The following is a 22208-nucleotide window of genomic DNA, read 5'->3' as shown; positions in this document are numbered from 1 at the left end:
CACTGTTACTGTTAGAGTCTGTCAGTTGGTCCCCCAAAGTTTGGTTTGGCTCTAAAACTAGAGATGGGCACGAACAGCAATATGAACAAAAAAAAAAGCCACGAACAGCGCAATCTGCTGTTCACAAACAAGCTGTTCATGAGGCCCTATTCTAAATGAACAGGTGGTTGTTGCAAGCCTTGTTCGTTGCTGTTCATTGCTGTTCATCAAGCCAGACAGTCTGGCACCTGCAATCAATTCCCTTGCCAACTTGGGCAGGGATTGTCTGAACTCTGTCTGAACTCCTGCTGTTGCCCTGGAACCCCCAATCTAAGACCAATTTAGCTTGATAGGCAGGTCTTCCTTCCAAGTGTGGAGCTCCAAATTTGTTACAAGAGCACAAAGACCAGTGGGGAGAGGGGGCTCCCAGCTCTCGCTTTCTTTGCAGACAGTGGATTGGGAGACAGCTGCTGTTGGCATTTTGATAGAGAGACAGGGTGAGTGCATTGGAGCTTGAATTTTCTTTGTGTGTGGTGGGATAGGGATCTACCCCTTCAGGTTCCAGGGCTGCTGTCAGGCTCTGGGGTCAAGCTATTATTTATTATTGGTACCTTTCCTGGTGCCTGTTCAGGTCATGTTTCTAGGAGTGGTGTGGTAGGGATCTTCACCAAACTTGGATGATGGCTGGAGGAGAGCCTGCTGGCCCCCACGAACATCCAACCATGAACATGTTCGTGAACAGGTCATGTTCGTGGTTGTTCATGACTTGTGAGTCCCTGTTCATGGATGGCAACAAACAATGAACATCATGTTCATTTTTTTCTGTTTGTGCCCATCTCTATCTAAAACCATTTCCTTTGGGAGGCTATTAATAGCAGCCTGCCTACGTAAAGCATTCATCTTATTATCTGCTCTTAATTTTCAACTGGATAGCAAGTGTGTACCATAGTATTTCCAAAGGGGATACTTATTATTGTAGTTTTTTCAGAAGTATCAGATGTCAGGCTCTGGGGCCAAGCTGTTATTTATTATTGGTACATTTCCTGCTGCCTGCTCAGGTAGAGTTTCTGGGAGTGATGCAGTAGGGATCTTGATGGCTGGAGGAGAGCCTGCTGGCCCCCACAAACAACGAACATGTTTGTGACAGTATCATGTTCGTCAGTGTTTGTTGTTCGTGGATGGCAACGAACAATGAACACCATGTTCATTTTTTTTCTGTTCGTGCCCATGTCGGATTGAGACCCATTAAAGACAAACAGCTATATTGAAGCAAAAGCTTTTGTGGGCTATTCATCAGATGTAAATAGGGAAAAACAGCATTCCAAAAGGTTATCACTTCTGGCTTACATAAGGTAAGAGGTAAAATACTTATGCTAACTACTAACATATCTCTCATCTGTTGTCAGCCCAACTGCACATACAACAAAAGGGAGACAGAAGTTATCTTTTTATGGTGCCGTTAAAGCAGCACAGGATCTGATGTGTGTGACCAGGAAAGATACCATGGGGCAGCTCTATAATAAGGAAGAAGGGGTAGTAATAGTGCAGCACTGAAGTAACAAGCATTGCAAACCAAGACACAAAAAGAGGTGTTCCAATAGGTGTGTGGTATATTTATTGTATATATGTATGTATGTAATGGAACAGTCGGCTCTTCCCCTAATATCTGTGTGATTTAGTTTGGTCCTATCAGGTGAAGCTCTTGTTTCCAGTTTTGTATGTTAGCTGAAGTTGTTGGTTTCTGGTCTCCTTGCAAATAAATGGTTGATGCTTTGAGCCAGCTTACCTCTGCTGAATGGACCTGAGAACAGGTGCCTGAGTGAGTACTCTATCCAGGGAACCCCCAGAAAAAGGGGGACATTACAAGGTGCAGGAATGAGCTCTCAGTGAGAAAGGGAGACTATAATGACATAAATGACAATGCAAGGTCTAACACAATTTGACAGAATGTTGTCAAACAACATTCTAGAATGTACTTACTGTAGATGAGTACAGGTGTATTATGAATCATCATAAGACTTTCCTTCCAGGCCGCCTTCACAGTTCTCAGGTGCAGCTCAAAATGATACAAAAACAGCTGACCAATGAATCTAGAATTCTGCCCCTCCATAGTAGCACTGCTACTCTCAATCTTCCTAGTTGTCATAATACTGTCTCAGCTATAGGAAGAGGTGCTCAATAGCTCCTTTTGGAATAAATAACAGAAAAGTTCCAGTTAAAATATCTTGCCCCTTTTGGAACATTTACTGTTTTGTGCATTACATTTATTTCCCACCTTTCTCCCATCAGAGCTAGACCTCTTAGTTTAGGTAACTGAATCATGTCCTTAGACCATATCTCAACCTTTTTCTCTTTAAGCCTTGGTGCTATTAGAATGGTCTGGGCTGCTAAATGAGAGTCAATGGTGAGGACGGATTTCAGGGGCCTTAATCACTCCTGGGGACCCATGGAAACCTTGTGATTTATTTCCAAAGATAGTGGGAAGGGGACATAGAGAGAATCTTTGTATCTGTACTTTCTTGATTACCTTTGAATTTTGCATAATTTTATTTTCACCCTGTACTTCTTGCAGTTTACGGCTCCTTGACCCTGCTGCCTGTCTTTCCTCTATCTTAAATATAAGTATTTGCACAGTGAGGACACATCTGTTCAAGTGGAGTCTAGTCTAATCCTTGACAGTCTATACTAGAATAAAAATCTTGTAAATCTTTAAGGTGCCACAAGACTCCTGTTTATTCTTGCTGCAACAGACTAATACAGTTACTCCTCTTTGTTACTCCTCTGGAAACAGTACTGAATGCTGCAAAACAAAGAAGGGGATAGAAATTGAGGTGCTTATTTTTAAAACTGTGTGTGAATTCTTTTCTCAGTGGCCAGCCAATCCCTAGAGTGGAATATACCCCTGAAGAAATAAAAACTTGGGGTGTCGTGTTCAAAGAACTTACTAAACTGTATCCTACTCATGCTTGTCGAGAATATTTGAAGAATTTCCCTTTGCTGACCAAGTACTGTGGCTACAGAGAGGATAATGTCCCTCAACTGGAAGATGTTTCAATGTTTCTTAAAGGTAAGTGTCCCTCGTGTCTTTAGCTCAATGAGGGTCTCAGAGACTGGGCTCTGATTCAGACTTCACTGTCATGAATTAGATGACATCCATTGATTTTGGTGACATTTGGGTCAAGTTGTTGCATTATAGCTCTAAAGTTATTGTCACTGGTTTTAGGACTGTTTCGAGCACTTTTTGTAGTTTGGATGCCCAGGATATTGCATATTTTTGTGTAAAACATAAAGCAAGAAGTCTTCAGTAAATAATATGGAAGATGGATTAAAAACATGATTCTCGCTGTGCTAGGGGAACCTAGTCAAAGCTGTTTTCACATACTACTAAGAGTTGATTTATGCGTGCCTGTCTGCCCTGGTTCATGCAGTCATTGAGGGTCAGCACTGATGATGGATGGATGGATGATGTGAGCTCATTCTCTTCTTTATTTAGGCCATATCCAGTGCTAGTCGAGCTTCTATGCTTGGCTGAAATGCCTGTTCAGGGAATGTACCCCTCTTAAAATGGGAGCTAAATAATAAACAGAACAGCTACTAAATTAGGTGTTTATGTGGAAGCCAGGCTCATTTGCATGGCTGGATGGTCAGAGATTGCATTATCAGGGCTTGCTTCACTACCCAAGGAATTCAAATGGTTACTTAGGGTGACAGAAAGAAAAGAGGGCACTGAGATGCTTCTTGCTCTCAGCCAGTGTGGGAGGAGGTGATGGGTGTCACTTCAGAAACCTGACCCAGTTGGGGACAGGGGAGCAGATGGCTTCCAACTGACATTCCCTGGTATATAACTGAGCTGGAGGTTTACTTACCTTTGCACTGGGCATGGGAAGGTGATTGGGGTCAAAATACTCCCAATAGTTTGCTCCAAGCTAGGAATGCTGCCTGTTTTGTTTTGTTTTGTCTTGTCTTGCCACTCATCTTCTGAGAGGCCCTGGAGGGACTTATTCCTTTTCATCATTCCCAAATGGCTGGCTTTGCCTGCCCTTCGGCTGAGGGTCAGATTGAGAGGGTTACAATTTCTGTTTTTATTCTGTGTAGGTAAAACAAAAGAGATCTTGGAAATACCAGTGGGAATGGGAATGCCCCTCCCTGCAGAGTGCAACATTATGCTTCTTTGTCCCATAGCATTACTGAGCAGTCTCCGAAAACATCCCCTCTCTCCTCTGGGAGTCAACCATCACCTTCTAGAGACGCTATGTGGGTGGATTACAGTTTCAAATCAGGGTAAAACCCCTTCACTTGAAGCATGTTTCATCCCTGGGCTGCAATTGCTGAGGAATAACCCTGATGAAAAGCAATTTCTAGTCCATGATGACAAAGCCTTGCCCTGATCTCTTATTTCCAATCAACTGGAGGGCTCCACACGTTCTATGTCCTGGATGCTCTTTTGCTTGTCTGCTACAAGCCAGTTATTAGTGCTTCCTATTGTCGTGATTCTGAAAACCTGAATTTCTAACAATGCACAATGTTTAACTTAGGTGGAAAAAATACTGTGGTTCCTCCCCCCCTGCCCCCCGCCTCGCCTCAGCTGCAAGTACAACGAAGTCACAGCAAAGTGTACTCCCAAACACTCAAGGAAGATTTTCAATCAAAAACAAAATATAGTGTGTAGATTGAAAGGCTAACCTGCCTCAGCTCCCTGTGCCTTCCTTTCTTCTGCCTTTATGACTGCCAGCACTTAATGTTAATTGGCTTGCTGATCTTTGAGCCCAGTCACATCTTTCAAAGGCACTTCCTGCATTGTTTTCTTGATCCTGGAGGAATGGCGCGGAAGTAGGATTCCTTTCCCCCCCTTTACTTGAAGCTAGAAAAAGCTTTCAAAGTTCAAAGGTATTCTTGCAGACCAAAGACAACAGTAATAATCTGGGGAGGGGGAAAGGATTCATCTTGGATCATTTTCTTGTAAACAGCAACTAAGAAACCTTGGGAAAGTACCAGCCTATTAAAAGCCACTGAAAGTTTGGAGCAAGTTGATAGAGGGACGCTGCTGATCAAAATATACTTTCTTGAGACGAGAGCATTTAATAATAGTGTTGTGGCCCAACCAGATGTGGAATTTTATACATAATGTCAGTTCCGGCCAGGTAGATCCCTTAGCCCCTCTCCAGGGAACACACATCGATTCCAGTAGAAAAGCTTTTATTAGGATCAGTTCAGGTCCGAACTCCATCACGGAGCTTGGTAGAAGTGACAAGGCAAAACAAAAAGTCTATGTTATACTTGATTTTCCTGTGCTCCAGCAACTGTTAAGATTTTGGTGTGCAAGTGTACACGGATCCTGTGAGAACCCTTTATTGTTATGGCTAAATAGTGAGTACACAATAATAGGTTCCCAGTGTCTGGGCAAAGTAGCAAAAGCTGGCATCTGGAGACTTCAAGGTCGTTTCCAGCTAGGAGATGCAGCTGTGAGATAACATCCTGGTTTTGGAAAAGTAACAATTATAATATGGAAAGAACATGGCTAAGGGGAGAATACGTAATGTTAGCATTAAAGCAGTGTAACTTCAATATACTGTGGCATCAGTGACATAACAACCAAACAATTATGGCATGGCTGTACACAGACATGACACTTGTACCCTTACAAGACTGTCAGTGTGGTGTAGTGGTTAAAAGTGTCAAGTGAGAATCCGGGAGTTCCCAGTTCAAATACCTGCTCTGCCATGGAAGCTGGCTGGGTGAGCTTGGGTCAGTCACACACTCTCCACCTAACTCACCTCATAGGGTTTCTGATAGGGAAGGGGGGAATTTTGTAAGCCTGTCCAGATCTTGTGGGGTTTAAATGAAGTAAATACCTAAAGAAGTACTTGTATGTGTCACTGCTGTTCATTTAGGAGCAGAAATGGCGAGGGCTTCCTCCATTGCCTGCAGAGTCATCAGCTGGAAGCCCAGAGGTTTCTTCTGATTCCATTCAACAGCAGCAGCTGGTTCTCCCTATTGCCAATACTTTCTGGGGAGGGGTGGTGTGTGTGTGCGTGTGCGTGCGTGCGTGCTGCTACTAACTGGTGGTGGCAGCCTTTATGTATGTAAAAGGTCATGTCTGTTAGGCCCTTTAAATGTCACAAATTTGCACAGAATCATTACTGAGAAACTTTTTAATATATAGACAGCAACTGTGTATTTAATTTCAAGAATATTTATTTATTTAATGTTATGTATAGTCTGCCTTTCTTTTCCAGTATATTGTCCTCAATATAACATTTATTACCCACCCTTCTTCAAAGAAGCTCAGGATTTTCTCATTCAGTTATCATTCCTTCTCTATGAGGTAGATTACCCTGAAAGAATATGGTTGGCCCATTTATTTAAGCATTTATACTCTGCTTCTGTCCTCAGACCCAAAGCAGCACTACAAGAAGAAACCATACAAGCAACAAGCCAGTGACTGTATCTGGGCCAGTCATAGACCCTTGCCTAGCTCATCTGAACACACAGAGACAATAGGGCAAGAGCTTTTTGGCTCTTGCCTCTGGTCCTAACAAAGCTTTACGGAGTCCTTGTAACAGAAAGAGAAAAGCCAGTCTTCAACCAAAATGTTCCTCCTGTATCCATAATAGAGGAGGGAAATTGATATTGTAAGCTGGTTTACAAATTATGAAGAAGAAATTATCATGTAAGGCAGTAGGGAACAATTGCCCGTCACATCACAGAGATACCGAAACAGAGAGCTGGAAGGGATCCCAAGGATCATCTAGTCCAACCCCTTGTACAATGCAGGAAATTCACAGCTACCTTCCCCCCACTTCCCCCGTGACCCCCTACTCTATGCCCAGACAAAGACAAAAAACCTCCAGGATCCTTGGGCCAATCAGCCCTGGAGGAAAATTCCTTCCTGACCCCAAAGTGGCAATTGGCATTACCCTGGGCATTTTTGAATGTACCTACACAATATATATTATGGGTTTATATGTTTATTGTGTGCTCATGAGGATGGTATTATAGCTACACTAAATGCAAGAGGCTTTGTTCACATCTATAAAAATTATGTCAAATTGCCCTGCAAGATCTTTTTGTTTGTAGTGATTTTAGTACTCTCTTTCCAACTAGCAATCTAGTGAACATGTTATTTAGTTAGGAGATGCATAGCTGATGCCAACTATGGCCGTTTCCACACGGCTTACCTCTCTTCGTAATGTCCCGGTAGATCGCACAAAAAACGCGGAAGATCGCGTTTCCTCGCACGAGATTTGTGCGATGTCATGTGACATAGCGCAAATCTCGTGCGAGGAAACGCGATCTTCCGCGTTTTTGCGTGATCTACCGGGACATTACGAAGAGAGGTAAGCCATGTGGAAATGGCCTATGTGAGATCTTTCTTACATAATTGTTTAGCACAAATATACCTTGCATTTCCTATTGACTGTAGCATATAGTCACTTACTTTTAGTATATCTTCCACTCCAGAAAGATCTGGCTTCATAGTGAGACCAGTTGCTGGATATTTGTCACCTCGAGACTTCCTAGCAGGCCTTGCTTATAGAGTTTTCCACTGTACCCAATATATACGTCATGGATCAGATCCCCTCTACACTCCAGAACCGTGAGTATTACTTGATCTAATTTAGTTTGTTTTGTAAAACAACAGCCCGATAAATGTCACAAACAGCTCACTCCAGAGTAACTAATGAATGACGGATGAAATCTGTGGTACTATGTTTTTGACTGTAACCCAAGTGAATTTTTAATTTTTCAGTTCTGGAAACAAATTATCCAATTTTGGTCTTACTTAATCATTTTCTCCGTTAAGCATGAATTCCAAGTAACGGTCTCATTACAGTTATTTTTTCCCATTAGATGTTGTGAGCCCCAAACACATCTTAGGTTGAATAGGTACCACCTGTTTATTAGAGGGAGTTTTTACTACCAGTTTTACAGGAAAGCATCTCTGTGAGGTGGGAAATCCCTGTATTAATTCTTCCCTAGTTACTTAATGTTGTGAATGTACATGAGCTATAATTTCATGCTTGTTCAATAGATATTTTTCTGTGTTTCAATGGAAGACTTTCATGTGTGAGTGTTACCTTTCAATAAAAATGACAGTCTTGAAAAACTGGCCTTGTAAACTCACCCTATGACATTTAAACTTCTGACTATTGTTATTCCATGTGAGGTCATGTTCCCTCTCGTGCTTTTTTGTTGGCTGGTTGAACAGAAACTGTACACCGATGTGACCTTTTACCATGCTCTGATCTGGAGGCATGTGTGTTACTGTTTTAGGGAGACTAGAACTGGGTACTGGTATACTTCTAGAGTACATTTTGAGTCTGCAACACGGTTATAATTGGCTGTAACTTTGTTCATTTGTTCATTTGCAATAGAAGGAATTAGATATTTCTTTGTTTGATTTCTATGGTTTGTAGCTTCCAGCAGTGAGGAAATGAACATCTGGAAATACCATCTATCAGTCTAGCATGCTTTGAAGCCATGCTTCCTCCAAGAGGCTATAGGTGGCAGATTTAAATTGCTGCCTAACAGCTGTGGTCAGTTGACTGAAAGCGAACAAATTGAAACTGAACCCAGACAAGGTGGAAGTGATGCTGGTCGGGAAGGTGAAAATCTGGAAGGACATTGTACTCCCCACTTTTGATGGGGTTCAACTGATCCTTGCATTTTAAGAGTCTGGAGGTTACACTGGACCTAGCGCTACTGCTAGAGAAGCAAATTAACTCCATTGCAGAAAACGCCTTCCACAAACACAGTCTAGCCTAGAAAATCACCCCCTACCTAGACATGGCCATCCTGACCACTACTGTAATACACTCTGCATAGGTCTCCCATTAAAGTCAACTCAGACTCTAGTTGGTGCAGAATGCTGCAGCTCGATTATTATCAGGAGCTAGGTGGAGCATGCACATTACTCCCATTCTGCTGTTAGTCCATTGGCTGCAACAGGCTCAGTTCGAGGTTTAGGCTATCAGATGCAAAGCTCTTCATGGCCTTAGACCTTTATATCTGTGGAACCACCTCTTTCTCTATGCTCTGCCAAGGCAGCTTTGCTCATCTGAACAGGGCTTACTGCAAGTGCCACCTTGCAAAAGAGCAAAATCAACAGCTGCCTATACCTGTCCATTCTATGTAGTGGCCCCTACCCTATGGAATGGGCTGCCTGAAGAGGTCAGGAAGCTCCCACTCTCTTGTCTTTCCACAAACTGTGCAAAATAGAATTATTCAGCAGGATTTTCTCACAGAGGTTAATAGGGCTGTGTTGTAAGGAAATGGTTAAAGAGATGCTTTGATAAAAGGATAGGGACTGTAGAATATACTATTGTGCAGTATCTGTTTATTATGTCATCTCTAATTGCTCATGTTTTGTGTCAGCATTGTTTCAACTCTGGATCAGATTTCAGCTTATTTTCAAATTTCTGCAGTCTATAAGCTAGTGCATTGTTTATTGAAAGTTCCAGCTGTTGATGGTATTGAATGTCCGGGGTCTGAGCCCCAGCCCCCAGACGTGACAAGAGGGAACAGCAGGTCAACCGGGCTGACGGGGAAACAGAGGGGGCAGCCAGCAGCCAGCAGGTCAACCGGTCAGCCAGCAGGCAGTAGGTCAACCGGTCTGACTGGCAAGCAGAGGGGGCAGCCTGGGGATAGCAGGTCATCCCCTCCCACGGGCAAATGGAGCCAGAACCTGCCAGCGCCAGGGGCAAGAGGCAAAGGCCCAGGGCTTCAGGAGTCAGGGGGAGACAGAGAGAAGCCAGCGAGTCCCACTCCCCTGGGGAAGGAAAGGGGACTAAGCAAGGCAGAAGGGGGCAAGGGCAGAGGGATTGGGGGCCCAGCAGTCACCCACCCAAAGACCTTACCTAAGGAGGAGAAGCAGCAGCAGCCCCAACAGCCCAAAGCCACGCCCCAGCTAGAAAATAGTAGCCTGGCCCAGGAGTTGCCAAAAGCCAAGCCACTCCAGGTGGGGCTATTGGAGGCACTCTGCAGGAAGCCCTGGGCAACCAGCCAAGGAGCCGCAGCTGGACCCACCTTCAGCCATCAGCTCAGCCAGGGAGGCCGAGCTGCTAGCCAGGGGACTGCAGCTGGACAGGCCTTCAGCAATCAGCCAAGGCAGGGAGGCTGGGCAGCCAGGGAACAAGGCACAGCTGGTGCTGGTCAGTGGGGCCAGATCAGCTACCCCAGCTGCAACTGCTTGGTGCAGCCCAAGACTGGGCTGGAAGAGGGGTGGGACAGTAGAAGGAAGCCCTATAAAAGCTGGCTGGGAAGAGCCCTGTGGTGGTGGATGTGAGTAAGGAGTGATAATGTGGAGTGAGAGTGGTGCAATGCAAGAGTGGAGGTTTGGAGGAGAGTTCTGGAAGGAGGGGATGAAGAAGGACACAGGGGGCAAGCAGGCCAGGTTGAGCAGGCCAGCGAGTGGACTGAGAGGGAGTCTGGGTGAGGTATACCTCCCCTCCTTTCACAGAGCAGGGTCCTGCAGCATCCCTGGCCCCCCTATGACGTCAGGAGCAGACCGCCCAATGCCACGCCCAGCGGCAGCGGCGGCAAGCCCTGACATTGAATTACACTGTGTAATCAGTGACAAAGGTGGGCTATAAATAAACAAACAAACAATGATGGAGCAGCCCCTATGTCTGAATGGGTGCTCCCTGCAGACCTACAGATGCAGAATACAGATGCTCCCTGTGTTCTCTGAAACACCTCCTGCTCCAATAAGGAGCATGAAACAAGCCATGCGATATCCAACCTGAGCTGGAGTTGAATTGTGAGAAGGTGAGTGTTGAGTTTCTCCCCCAGTACCACTAGAAGGTGATACAGGGGGACTTACCCTAGGAAGGAACAGCCTAACAGCCTAGGAAGGAAAAGAAAGGGTTAAAAGCCACCCTTTCCTATTCTACTGCCTTGTCTCATGATGTCTTATTGTAATGGGAATGTTTTCCCCTATTTTTTAAAATGAGAGGATTTGAAGCTTTATGGTTGAAAGACTGCAATGGAATAAAGAGTTAAAGTTTCTCCCTGTCCCCTTTTTCTGTTGTCTCAAATGTTTATCCTCACATTAACCCCCTGAGGTGAGATGTACTAAAATGAATGACAACAATGCTCACTGTGAACAATGAGAGATAGATGCCTGAAGGCCCATTGGATATAATGGGAGCCACAAATGCCAATTAACTCACATGGGCTCGGGTGGAATACACTGAAGTGGTGGGAAGTTGCAATAAAAATGCAGAAACTATTTAGACAAACCTGCTCTGGTCCTGAGATGACACCGCCCCCCCCCCCCCGGATTGACAGTTCCTGGGAGGAGCATACGTGTTTTGTTACTGGAATGACGGCCCCCCGAGGGGAATGAAGGCCCCTGGGAGTAAGATGCCTGCTCTGAGAAACATTAATTAAAATGTAGAGTATTTCATTTCACTCTAAGGGTTGTTGCAGAGCACCGATTCTAATCCCAGGGGCTGTCATTCCACTCTGAAGGCTGTCATTCTAGTCCAAGATTTGACTCCAAATCTTCAGGAATTTCCCAACCTGGAGTTAGCATGTAGAGATCCTAGTCTGACTCAGTTCTAGAATCAGACCAGGACTGAGGAGACCAAATCAAAACTCTACCGTGAAGCTTATTTGGTTTAGTGAGCTCCAGCCCATCACTTGTTTTAATGAATAATCATTAAATTGTGTAATGGGAATGTCCTGTTCAAAGTATTATCCCTGCCATATTACATACACTGACAGTTAGGACTTTCTTGTCTGTATTTAAAATGGGAATTCTGTGTCTTTGGCAGAAAATGTTGGTTATAGAAGAGCTCTGTTGTACAATGCCACTTTCTGTTTAACATGCAGCCTGAGGAATGGTTCTGTGAAGTTCAAAATCTAGCTCAGTATTTTATTGCTTTTAGTTGGTTCTGATTTGAATATTATGCCGCTGCTGCCAGATACCTTTCATGTTTACTTGGAAGTAGAACCAGCTGACAGCCGTATTCTATGCAAGTATAGTTACTCAGAAGCAGGGCTTTTTTCTAGGAAAAGAGGTGGTGGAAGTCAGTGGGTTGCCCTCGGAGAAAATGGTCATATGGCTGGTGGCCCCGCCCCCTGATCTCCAGACAGAGGGGAGTTGAGATTGCCCTCTGCGCCGCCGCGTGGAGGGCAATCTTAATTCCCCTCTGTCTGGAGATCAGGGGGCGGGGCCACCAGCCATGTGACCATTTTCAAGAGTTTCCGGAACTCTGTTCCCCCGCGTTCCTGCTGAAAAAAAGCCCTGCTCAGAAGTAAATCTTAGAGTGTTCAATTTGTACTCCATTTTAGAAGAAATGCCCATGCATTTTTTCTTAAATTTGTCTTCAGATCAGTGTGATGTTCACTTGGTTGAAGTTATTGTTGTATGTTAATTTTGTGCTTTATTTTTGAAGATATACACATTACTTCCAAAAGAGTGGGGGCCCATGAATTCCCTAGGTGTGTTGCTGTTTTCATCATCTGTATCGAGACAAGAGATCGTGATTATTCTCATCTCAGAAATTTTTCTCTCACTATTTCATGCTGCCTTATGTGGTGTCAGCAAAGCTATCCAAGGAGGGGATCTTGAGTATTTGAAGTCACCTTCACGTTGCCATAACACTGGCTCAGTTTTTACTCCTTTATCAGTTAATATGATCAAAAGACACCGTTTCAAATAGTGGAGGTGGAAGAAGTCAGTTTCGGGGGGGGGGGGGAGCAGGGCAAGATTTGATGCCTACACTTTGGATATATTCAAGATTCACCAGTGCTGTTTTGCACCGGTGGCTCCATTTTTATAGCTCAAAATATCCAGATATAGATGCTTCTGAGACTTAATCAGGTGAGGTATTATATATGGGAAGGGAGATATCTGTCTTCCTTAATGGAGGTTCTGCATGAAAGAAGCTGCTCTCCAGCAAACACACCATAGTACTAGTTTAGAGATGCTGCATATCACCACTCTGCCATGGAAATATGCGGGGTGACCTTGGCCAATCACCCACTCTCATCCTAACCTCTCAGGGTTATTATGAAGGTAAAATGGAGGAAAGGAGAACCATGTAAGCCCTTTGGATCCTCACTGGGGAGAAAGGCAGGGTGTAAATGAAGTAAATATATAAGATTCACAGTTTAATTTGAAACTTAGGATTGTAAACAATTTTTAAGGGCCAGGTAGTACAAAACCTGACAAAATCTTATGAGTTTGCACCATACCATCCTGCCACCACTGTTAATGGCATGTTTTCTGGGGTGCCAGGAAGTGAATCCTGTGTTCTTAATGTTCCAAGTGCTGTTCTACGGGGTAGGGGTGGGGCAGTACCCTGGACAGAGGGCATCTGCTCTTTGGACCATGGCTTCTTTTATGCTTGAAGCCAAACAATAGGAAGATATATATCACTGAACAAGGTGAGCAAACAGGGTATTTACAGCAGCAGATATTACTATATGTCAACACAGCAGAGTTTGCAAATTCTCTGCTTCTTGCTTTTCTGGTGCAACTGTCCAAGTCTGTTGGGAATGTAGATGAATTATTAATCAAGAGAATCCCTTGTTGTTTCAGCTTGCTACCAGCTGGCTTTTATCTGTGGAATGGAAAGTGCCACAAAAGTGCTACTTTGCATAGAATAAACCAAACCCTAATCCTGGAAAGATGTTCTCTTTGAAAACTTGTGTATAAGAAGTTCCCTAGTTGCATGTTTACAATCAGTATTCAAATTCTACATTCTTCCCATATTGTGAGCGATATATATGGATCAAGTATACACAGATATTTCTTTCCTGAAACAATGGTAAAGCTAACAAGTAAAAGGGGGTTGCTATTAAAATGATTTACAAAGGGAAAACTTAAGAAGAAATATGGCAGCTTTGAAAAGTTACCTGTCATTTTATTTATTTATTTATATTTTTAAAGTTAACACTATCTGGCATTATATTGAAACTAACAGGAAATAAATTTTAGGTGATGATTAGAGGTGGGCATGGACTAGAAAAACCGCACAGACCATCGCGTTTCATGGACCACGGATCACAGACTTTTCACAGACTGCTCCGTTCACAGACTGGGAGCAGAACCACAAGTGACAAAAGGCACAGATTGGACACTTGTCAGCTTCCCTCAAGTTTTTCCGGCTTGGGGATTCATGGAGGTCTAACGCAGCTCCATTTGTGGAGCTGACCGGACTGCCGTTTTAAGCGGCCGGCGGGGTGAAAAATAGCCCGCGGCCGACTGCTCTCAGGCGGAGAGCAGGCAAAGAACGCTCAAGACCCTAGGGTGAGTTAGATCTCGGATGAGGGGGGGGCTCTACATAACGGGTCCCCTCCCGATCCTTGAGGTCCCACCTTGCGACGGGTCGGCTACAATCTCTGCGGCAGTTTTGGGGCCAATTCGGCTGGCATAAGACCTACATACCCAAGCTTCGATTGGGGGAAGAAGTGGAAAGGAGAACTTGAAATTGAAACAGCGATTACAACCCGAGGAAAGTGAAGGGAAGGTAAAGATCACTATCTTCCGATACGGGACAGATTGATAAAAACAGAGAGGAAAAAAAGTAGACTTTTAAACTGCAACAGACTAGTGAAAAGGAGGGGAAGCTCCGGCAGGAGTTGTATTAGAAAAGAGACTAAGTTTAAAGAAGTTATTAAAGAAATCGGATTATTGTTTTGAATACCTGTGGCTTTGGAGCTGTGAGAAAAAGACACCATCGCGAGACCTGCTGTGGGAAGACGGGAGACAGGAAGTGCGTAACAACAATAGAGCAGCTGGAGAGAAGCGGCCCTTGCTGGAGGGCAGGAAGAAGGGAATCGCCATCTTTGAGAGGGGAAGGGTCGCGGCTTCAGCGGAAAAGGAAGTAGGCCATATTGGATTATAAAATCATAGAGAGACCATAGAGAAAAGACGCCCGACATTTTGGACCCTTTAAAATTAATTTATGCAAGAAGACCGGGACATTTGAAATAAAAAAGGTACTAAATTTAACGCCACGGAGCTAAGGAAGAGAGCGGATTCGTGGGAGCGAGCTAAAGCAAGCCCCACGATGTCGAAGAAAGAGTGGCAATCGGCAATAGAAAACCTGGATAAAAAACTTTTGGAGGTGATTAAAGAATTTAAAGACATGAAATTGGAGCTGATCAAAGAGGTTAAACAGACAGTAAAATCGGAGCTGTCAGAAGTAAAATCGGAGCTGTCAGAAGTGAAGAAAGGTATGGAAACAATACAAAGTGAATTACAAGGGACGCAGCAGAGAGTTAAAACAGTAGAAGGAGCGATGGACAACTTAGCAGATACGCAACAAACAGAGATGAGGTTGATGAGGGGAAGGATGGCGGTTGCGGAAAGTAGACATATGGAGAAGCAGCTCAGATTTCGCGGCCTGCCGGAAATGGAAGGAAAGACAGCGCAAGAGCAGATGACGGAGGTGTTAGCTGAATACCTGGGGAAGGAGGAGGAGGATGTTGTGGCTATCCTAGATGTGGCATATCATGTGAACTCGAGAATTGCAACCCAGAGAAAAGTACCAAGAGACGTGATTGTACAATTTACAACAAGAAATATGAAAGAGAAGATTGTGACTAAACAGTTTCAAGATCCATTGGAGATCGATGGCAAGACAATCATTATAATGAAGGAACTACCCAGATCAGTGTTACTAGATCGGAAAAAATATAAAGCGCTAATCCAGATGCTGAAGGACATGAAAATCAGGTACAGATGGGAGCTCCCAGAGGGTTTGTCCTTCGAATTTGGAGGCGCCAAAAAGCGTATCAGATCTGAGCGGGAGATGGAGCGATTTATAAGGGACAATGAAAAAGACTTACCAACAAGATTATGAATATGGAGTGTAAAGTGTTATCTTGGAATGTAAATGGACTAAATTCACCGAATAAGAGAAAAAATATTTTTCACTGGCTACTAAAACAAAAATGTGATATTGTTTGTTTGCAAGAGACTCATATTCGAAAACAGGATGTAAAATATCTAAAACTGGGAAAATTGGGCAAAGACTTTGTAGCGGCCTCAAGTAAGAAAAAAAGAGGAGTGGTGTTGTATGTAAAAGAGGAGCTGCAACCAAAATTCATAATGAAAGATGTGGAAGCCAGATTTGTAGCAGTGGAATGTACTTGGAATTTAAAGAGAGTGTTGGTAGTCGGAATCTATGCACCCAACGGTGCAAAAGAGAGCTTCTTTGAGGATTTGAGGAAGCATTTAGATGATTTTTCATATGACCAGATAATTCTTGCTGGAGACTTCAATGGAGTGACAGATTTGGAACTGGATAAAAAGACTACAATGGCACAAAAGAAAAGAGGACTATTACCAAAGCTTTTTTTTTGAGCTGATTCAACAAGAGACTCTTGAAGATGTATGGAGGAGAGAGTATCCTAAAAGCAGACAGTTTACTTTTTATTCTGCAAGGCACTCCACATTATCAAGAATTGACATGATCTGGGCCTCAAAAGATTTGGCGTTATGGACTAAAGATGTAGAAATAATGCCGATGGTAGGCTCAGATCACAACCCAATTATGTGGAAGCTGGGGAAAAGGAGGAAAAGGAAAGCATGGAGAATAAATGAGGATTTGTTACAGGAAAAAGAGAATATGGAAATATTGAGAAGAGAGACAAAGTTTTTCATACAATATAACGTGAATAAAGAAGTACCAACTGATAAAGTTTGGGATGCTTATAAGGCGGTTATAAGGGGTATACTAATGGACTTAAATGGTAGAGCAAGAAAGAAGAAAGAGGAGAAGAGACAAGAGATTGAGGAGAAAATAAAAGCTAAGGAAATACAGTTAAAAAAGAGACCAGGGAAAAAGAAATTATACCAGGAAATTAAAATATTGCAAGAACAGCTAACAGCAATGAGTAATAAAGAATTGGAGTGGAATCTCAAAAGGCTGAATCAGAAAGCATTTGAGGGTGCAAATAAACCTGGGAAGTACCTGGCATGGCAACTGAAGAAGAGAAGGGAAAAGAAAACAATAAATAAAATTTGTGAAGATGATAAAACGTATTTGGAACAGAATACCATTAGTAGAGCCTTTTATAAATTCTACGCTAAACTGTATAATAAGAAAGAAGTAAATAAAGATTCAATAGCGTCATATCTGGAGAAAATGACACTTCCAGAAATCTCGGACGCTTGGAGAAATAAACTGAACAGTGAAGTAACGGATGAGGAAATAAGTAAGGCAATACAATCTGCAAATTTAGGAAAGGCGCCAGGGCCAGACGGACTTACAGCTAAATTTTATAAGACTATGGCCAATGAGCTGGCACCATTCCTAAAGGAGGTGACCAATGGAGTTTTAAGGGATCAAAGGATTCCAGACACTTGGTCTGAAGCGAACATATCATTGATCCCAAAAGAGGGCCAAGACTTGACTAGTGTGAAAAATTACAGACCTATATCGTTACTCAACAATGATTATAAAATCTTTGCGAAGATACTGGCGGAGAGACTGAAGGGGTGGCTTTCGGAAGTTATAGAGGAGGAGCAAGCAGGCTTTCTGCCAGACAGACAAATAAGAGATAATTTAAGGACAGTGATTGATGCTATTGAATATTATGATAAGCGTTGTGATAAAGAGGTTGGTTTCTTCTTTGTTGATGCTGAAAAGGCATTTGACAACTTAAACTGGGACTTTATGTTTGCCACTATGGAAAAGCTACAATTAGGAGAAAGATTCATCAGAGCAATTAAGGAAATTTACAGAGACCAGACTGCAGCAATTGTGGTGAATGATGAATTGACCAAGAAATTGACTATAAGCAAAGGAACAAGACAAGGTTGCCCGTTGTCTCCACTGTTGTTCATTTTAGTATTGGAGATTCTGATGATACAAATACGACAAGACGAGGAAATTCGAGGAATAAAAATAAAGGACTATTCATACAAGGTCAGAGCATTTGCGGATGACATAATGTTAATTGTAGAGGACCCACTGGAGAACATGCCAAAAGTGATAGATAAGATCAAGGAGTTTGGAGACTTGGCAGGTTTCTTCATTAACAAAAAGAAGTCAAAGATACTATGCAAAAACATGACTAAGCAGAAACAACAATTGTTAATGGAAACAACGGATTGTGAAGTAACAAGTAAGGTGAAATATTTGGGAATTGAACTGACTGCAAAGAATATAGATTTGTTCAAGAATAATTATGAAAAATTGTGGATTCAGATTGAGAGAGACTTGATTAAATGGAATAGGCTCAATCTGTCATGGTTGGATAGGATTGCAGCGGTTAAAATGAATGTGTTACCAAGAGTGATGTTTTTGCTACAGACAATACCAATCATCAGAGACTCTAAACAATTTGAAAAATGGCAGAGGAAAATATCAGATTTTGTATGGGCAGGCAAGAAGCCTCGAGTGAAAATGAAAGTTTTACAAGAGGCAAAGGAAAGAGGCGGAATGCAACTGCCCAACCTGAGACTTTACCACGATGCAATCTGCCTAGTTTGGTTGAAAGAGTGGATGACATTAAAGAACAAGAAACTATTAGCCCTAGAGGGATATAAAAAAATATTTGGATGGCATGCATACCTATGGCATGACAAAGTAAAGGTCAACTCGATGTTCCTGCACCATTTTGTACGGAGAAGTCTATACACAATCTGGAAGAAGTACAGAATTTATCTACAAGAAGGAACTCCTTGGTGGGTGGTTCCATATGAGGTGATAGACCCGAGAGCTGTTGATAACGAAAGACAATGTTTGACTTATAAAGAAATAACTAAAATAGAAGCATCTAAACTTAGAATAAAGACGCAAGAGGAACTATCACCGAATTACGACTGGTTCCAGTATAGACAGATCAGAGATTTGTATAACTCGGACTCTGTAAAGGGAGGTATACGAATAGAGAATTCGGAACTAGAGCAGACCCTTCTTAAAGAGGACAAGAAAAGAATATCCAAGGTATACCAAGTACTGTTGAAATGGTATACTGAGGATGAGACAGTTAAAACACAAATGGTGAAATGGGCTATAAATTTTAACAAAGAGATAACAATGGAGGCATGGGAATACTTGTGGAAGACTACAATGAAGACAACGACATGTACAAATATTAAAGAGAATATCTATAAAATGATTTATCGTTGGTACATGACACCAAAGAAGATTGCGCTAGGGAATTTGAACACTTCTAATAAATGCTGGAAATGTAGGAAGCATGAGGGCTCCCTCTATCATATGTGGTGGTCGTGTGAGGTAGCTAGGCAGTACTGGGGGGAAATAATAAGAGAAATGAGTGAAATTTTACAATTTCAAATAAATAAGAACCCAGAACTCCTGCTACTAAACTTGGGAATGGAGGGAATTCCAGCCCATCATAGGACGTTGATATTTTATATGACAGCAGCAGCTAGACTTTTGTATGCCCAAAAATGGAAAGTACAAGAAGTGCCAACTATTGAAGATTGGACCTACAAATTGCTGTACATGGCAGAAATGGACAAGATGACAAGAAAACTGAGAAATCTGGACTCAGGGCAGTTTAACACAGATTGGGAGAAGCTGAAACAATATCTGGAGAAGAAATGGGAGGTGGGAGGAGAACTGTGGCAGTTTGAGAACTACTGAAGTATAATAAAATGTAGAGGGGGGTGACTTTACCGGGGGGGGGAAGAGATAAATGTGAATTTATAAGCAGTTAGATTAACAGATTGATATATATATAGATATATATTGGTTAGTAAATAGAATATTGATAGAAAATAATTAAGGATAAGGATTAAATATACGGATTGAGTAATCAACAATATTTTCTTTCTTTGATAAGATTTGTATAATGCACCAAACTGAATGTATAGACGAGTCAAATTGATTGACTATGTGACGAGAGTTATATAGAATTACCATAAAAAGATAGAATGAGTAATACATAGAGAATAAGTCAAATTGTTTGATTTAAATGTGTAAGATTTTTATGGTTTATGATATATAGGTTTATGATATATAGAAATATTCAAAATTGGAAAATGGGATAAATTGTTTATCCAAGATGGAAACAAAGACTTACAGTTTGGGTATACAATAAGAAAAGTAGTTAAGGATGTACTGCTTAGAATAATGGAGAATATGTATTTGTTTTAGATAGAGAAATTTAATAGAAGTAAGGGAAAAGGGACAAAGGGTTGGAAAACTGTTGGAAGTCAACAAAAGGGGGGGAAAGGGAGGGGGTTAGAAATGAAAAATTTGGGGAAAATTGAATGTAAATGTAAAAATAACGGATTCTAACCCAATAAAAATTTTTTCAAAAAAAAAAAAAGTTTTGATGGGAAATGTAGGCAGCTTGGTGGAATGTTGGACAAGTGACAGTTGAAAAGTCCATTGGACAGCAGTCAGAGAGCGAAGCTGCGAGACCAGGATGCCTACATTTCCCATCAAAACTTGAGGGAAGCTGACAAGTGTCCAATCTGTGCCTTTTGTCACTTGTGGTTCTGCTCTAGTTCATCAGTCTGTGGTCTGTTACTTCCGGGGGCCCTAGGATCACCCCCTTCACACTCAGAGATGCCAAGCTCGCAACAAGGCTTCAGCAGGCTCTCCTCTAGCCACCCTCCAAGTTTGGCTAAGATTGCATTTCAGAGGTCTAAGTTACAGACCCCCCAAAGCAGCTGCCCCTAGGAAACTTCCAGTAGATACTAGGAGTTGCAAATGCCAATTTACTTGCATTGGCTTGCAGCACCAAAAAGTTGCAATGAAGCAAAATCAAACAGGAAAGGGTGGGGTGGGGGAAGAGCCCCCTCACTCCACAGACACCTTCCCAGCCATTGCCTAGGGAATTAATTCTTGCTCCTTGCTCGCATAGAGAAGAATGGGAGCTCTCTGGTTGGCAGCTGGAACTGCCTATCAAGTTTTTAAGGGCTGGGATTGGTGTGTTCCAAGGGCTCCAGAATGTCCCAATTAATTTTTTCTCTTTGCTTGCATAGAGAAGAATGGAAGCTCTCTGGTTGGCAGCAAGAGCTGCCTATCAGGTTTTTAAGGGCTAGTATTTTTAGGGCTAGGATTGGCTGCCTCCATTGCCTAGGGAATTAATTCTTGTTCCTTGCTCACATAGAGAAAGGAATTGATAGATTGGCACCAGGATGTCTGGACATATGGACCACAGACCAATGAACCGGCCCAAATGGACCAAAGTTCATGAAAAATGTAGTCCCATGAACTGCGTGTTCGCAAACCACAAACCAGGACAGATCATGTCAAATTTAGGTCAATTTTCTGGTCCGTGCCCGCCTCTATTTGTGAGAGACATCCATATAAGTGGTGTGACTAGTCTGAATATGCACCTTACTTCCCAGGACTTCTCATGGGCCTTGTATGGTGCACATGATGTCTCACTTGTATCTCTGCCACTAAATAGCTTCCCAAGTCAGCTTGTAGCAGGAGCTTTATAAAAGGATCTCAGACACAGGGTCTGAGGGCTTTGACTGGCGGTAAATTCAGCCTGAAGCAACTCATAGCACTGCCCCTGACAAGAAAGGTTGCTATAAAAAGTCAGTTTCTGAAATAAAATAAGATGGTATTCATACTGTGATCATGCTTTGCTCAAGATTGCTCTCACACACCCTTTAGAAGAATTGTTAGAGGTGAACAGAATGGGATATTGTAAAGCAGAACTTGACATATCAACTTGGCAACTGCAGGAGAACTTGGATTATTGTTCACCTGGTAAGGAGGAGGCCCCATTCCCAAAGGAGAAATCTTTTACAAGAAGCATGAAGTGGTAATTCAGAATAGAAAATGAATGCTGAGGTTTCAACGTAAAGGTTTCAGCTCTATTCATGAGCCCTATGATGTCTGCTTCTACATTGTCATAGGAAAATACGCACTGAAAATAGACAAACTGGGAAATTCCTGCCTCCTTCCTAACTAGCCAGTCCTATTCATGCCTAAGATATTCATTGAGTGCATTTCTATGATTCTGTGAACAATAGTGGATGACTTGGCACAAATAAACCACACATATACTAGTGAGTTGTGATAGGGGGATTCAGGAACATAATGGGGACTAGAGTGTGACATTTACAAAAAAGACAATTGTGTTGTAGGAATATTGTTTTTCTGCACCCCAAAGTACAATTTTGCTTGGAAATGGAGACAATAGGCACTTTTTGCTGAGTGATGAACAGCAAGTAGGATTAAATTCAATGGAAGCTTTTTCTTTGTGATAGAGCAGTACTGCCAAATTTTGCATCATTTGTGCCAGAAATACTTTATAGAAGACAAATGGCA

At 42.4% G+C, this 22208-nt stretch overlaps 1 protein-coding gene across 3 annotated transcripts in view; it reads left to right on the top strand.

Moving 5' to 3' along the window:
• TPH2 (tryptophan hydroxylase 2) overlaps nt 1-22208 on the top strand; it is a 92844-nt gene that overhangs the window by 35161 nt on the left and 35475 nt on the right. For all 3 annotated transcript variants that reach the window (XM_054988744.1, XM_054988743.1, XM_054988742.1), the window contains exons 6-7: nt 2850-3046; nt 7441-7576. In XM_054988744.1, coding sequence (XP_054844719.1) covers nt 2850-3046; nt 7441-7576 — 333 coding nt within the window. The remainder of the gene's footprint in view (nt 1-2849; nt 3047-7440; nt 7577-22208) is intronic.

Source organism: Eublepharis macularius, chromosome 9 (genome assembly GCF_028583425.1).
Source record: "Eublepharis macularius isolate TG4126 chromosome 9, MPM_Emac_v1.0, whole genome shotgun sequence".
In the NCBI taxonomy this organism is placed as follows: domain Eukaryota; kingdom Metazoa; phylum Chordata; class Lepidosauria; order Squamata; family Eublepharidae; genus Eublepharis; species Eublepharis macularius.
Note: the sequence above shows the minus strand (reverse complement) of the source record. Positions and strands in the feature narration are given on the sequence as shown.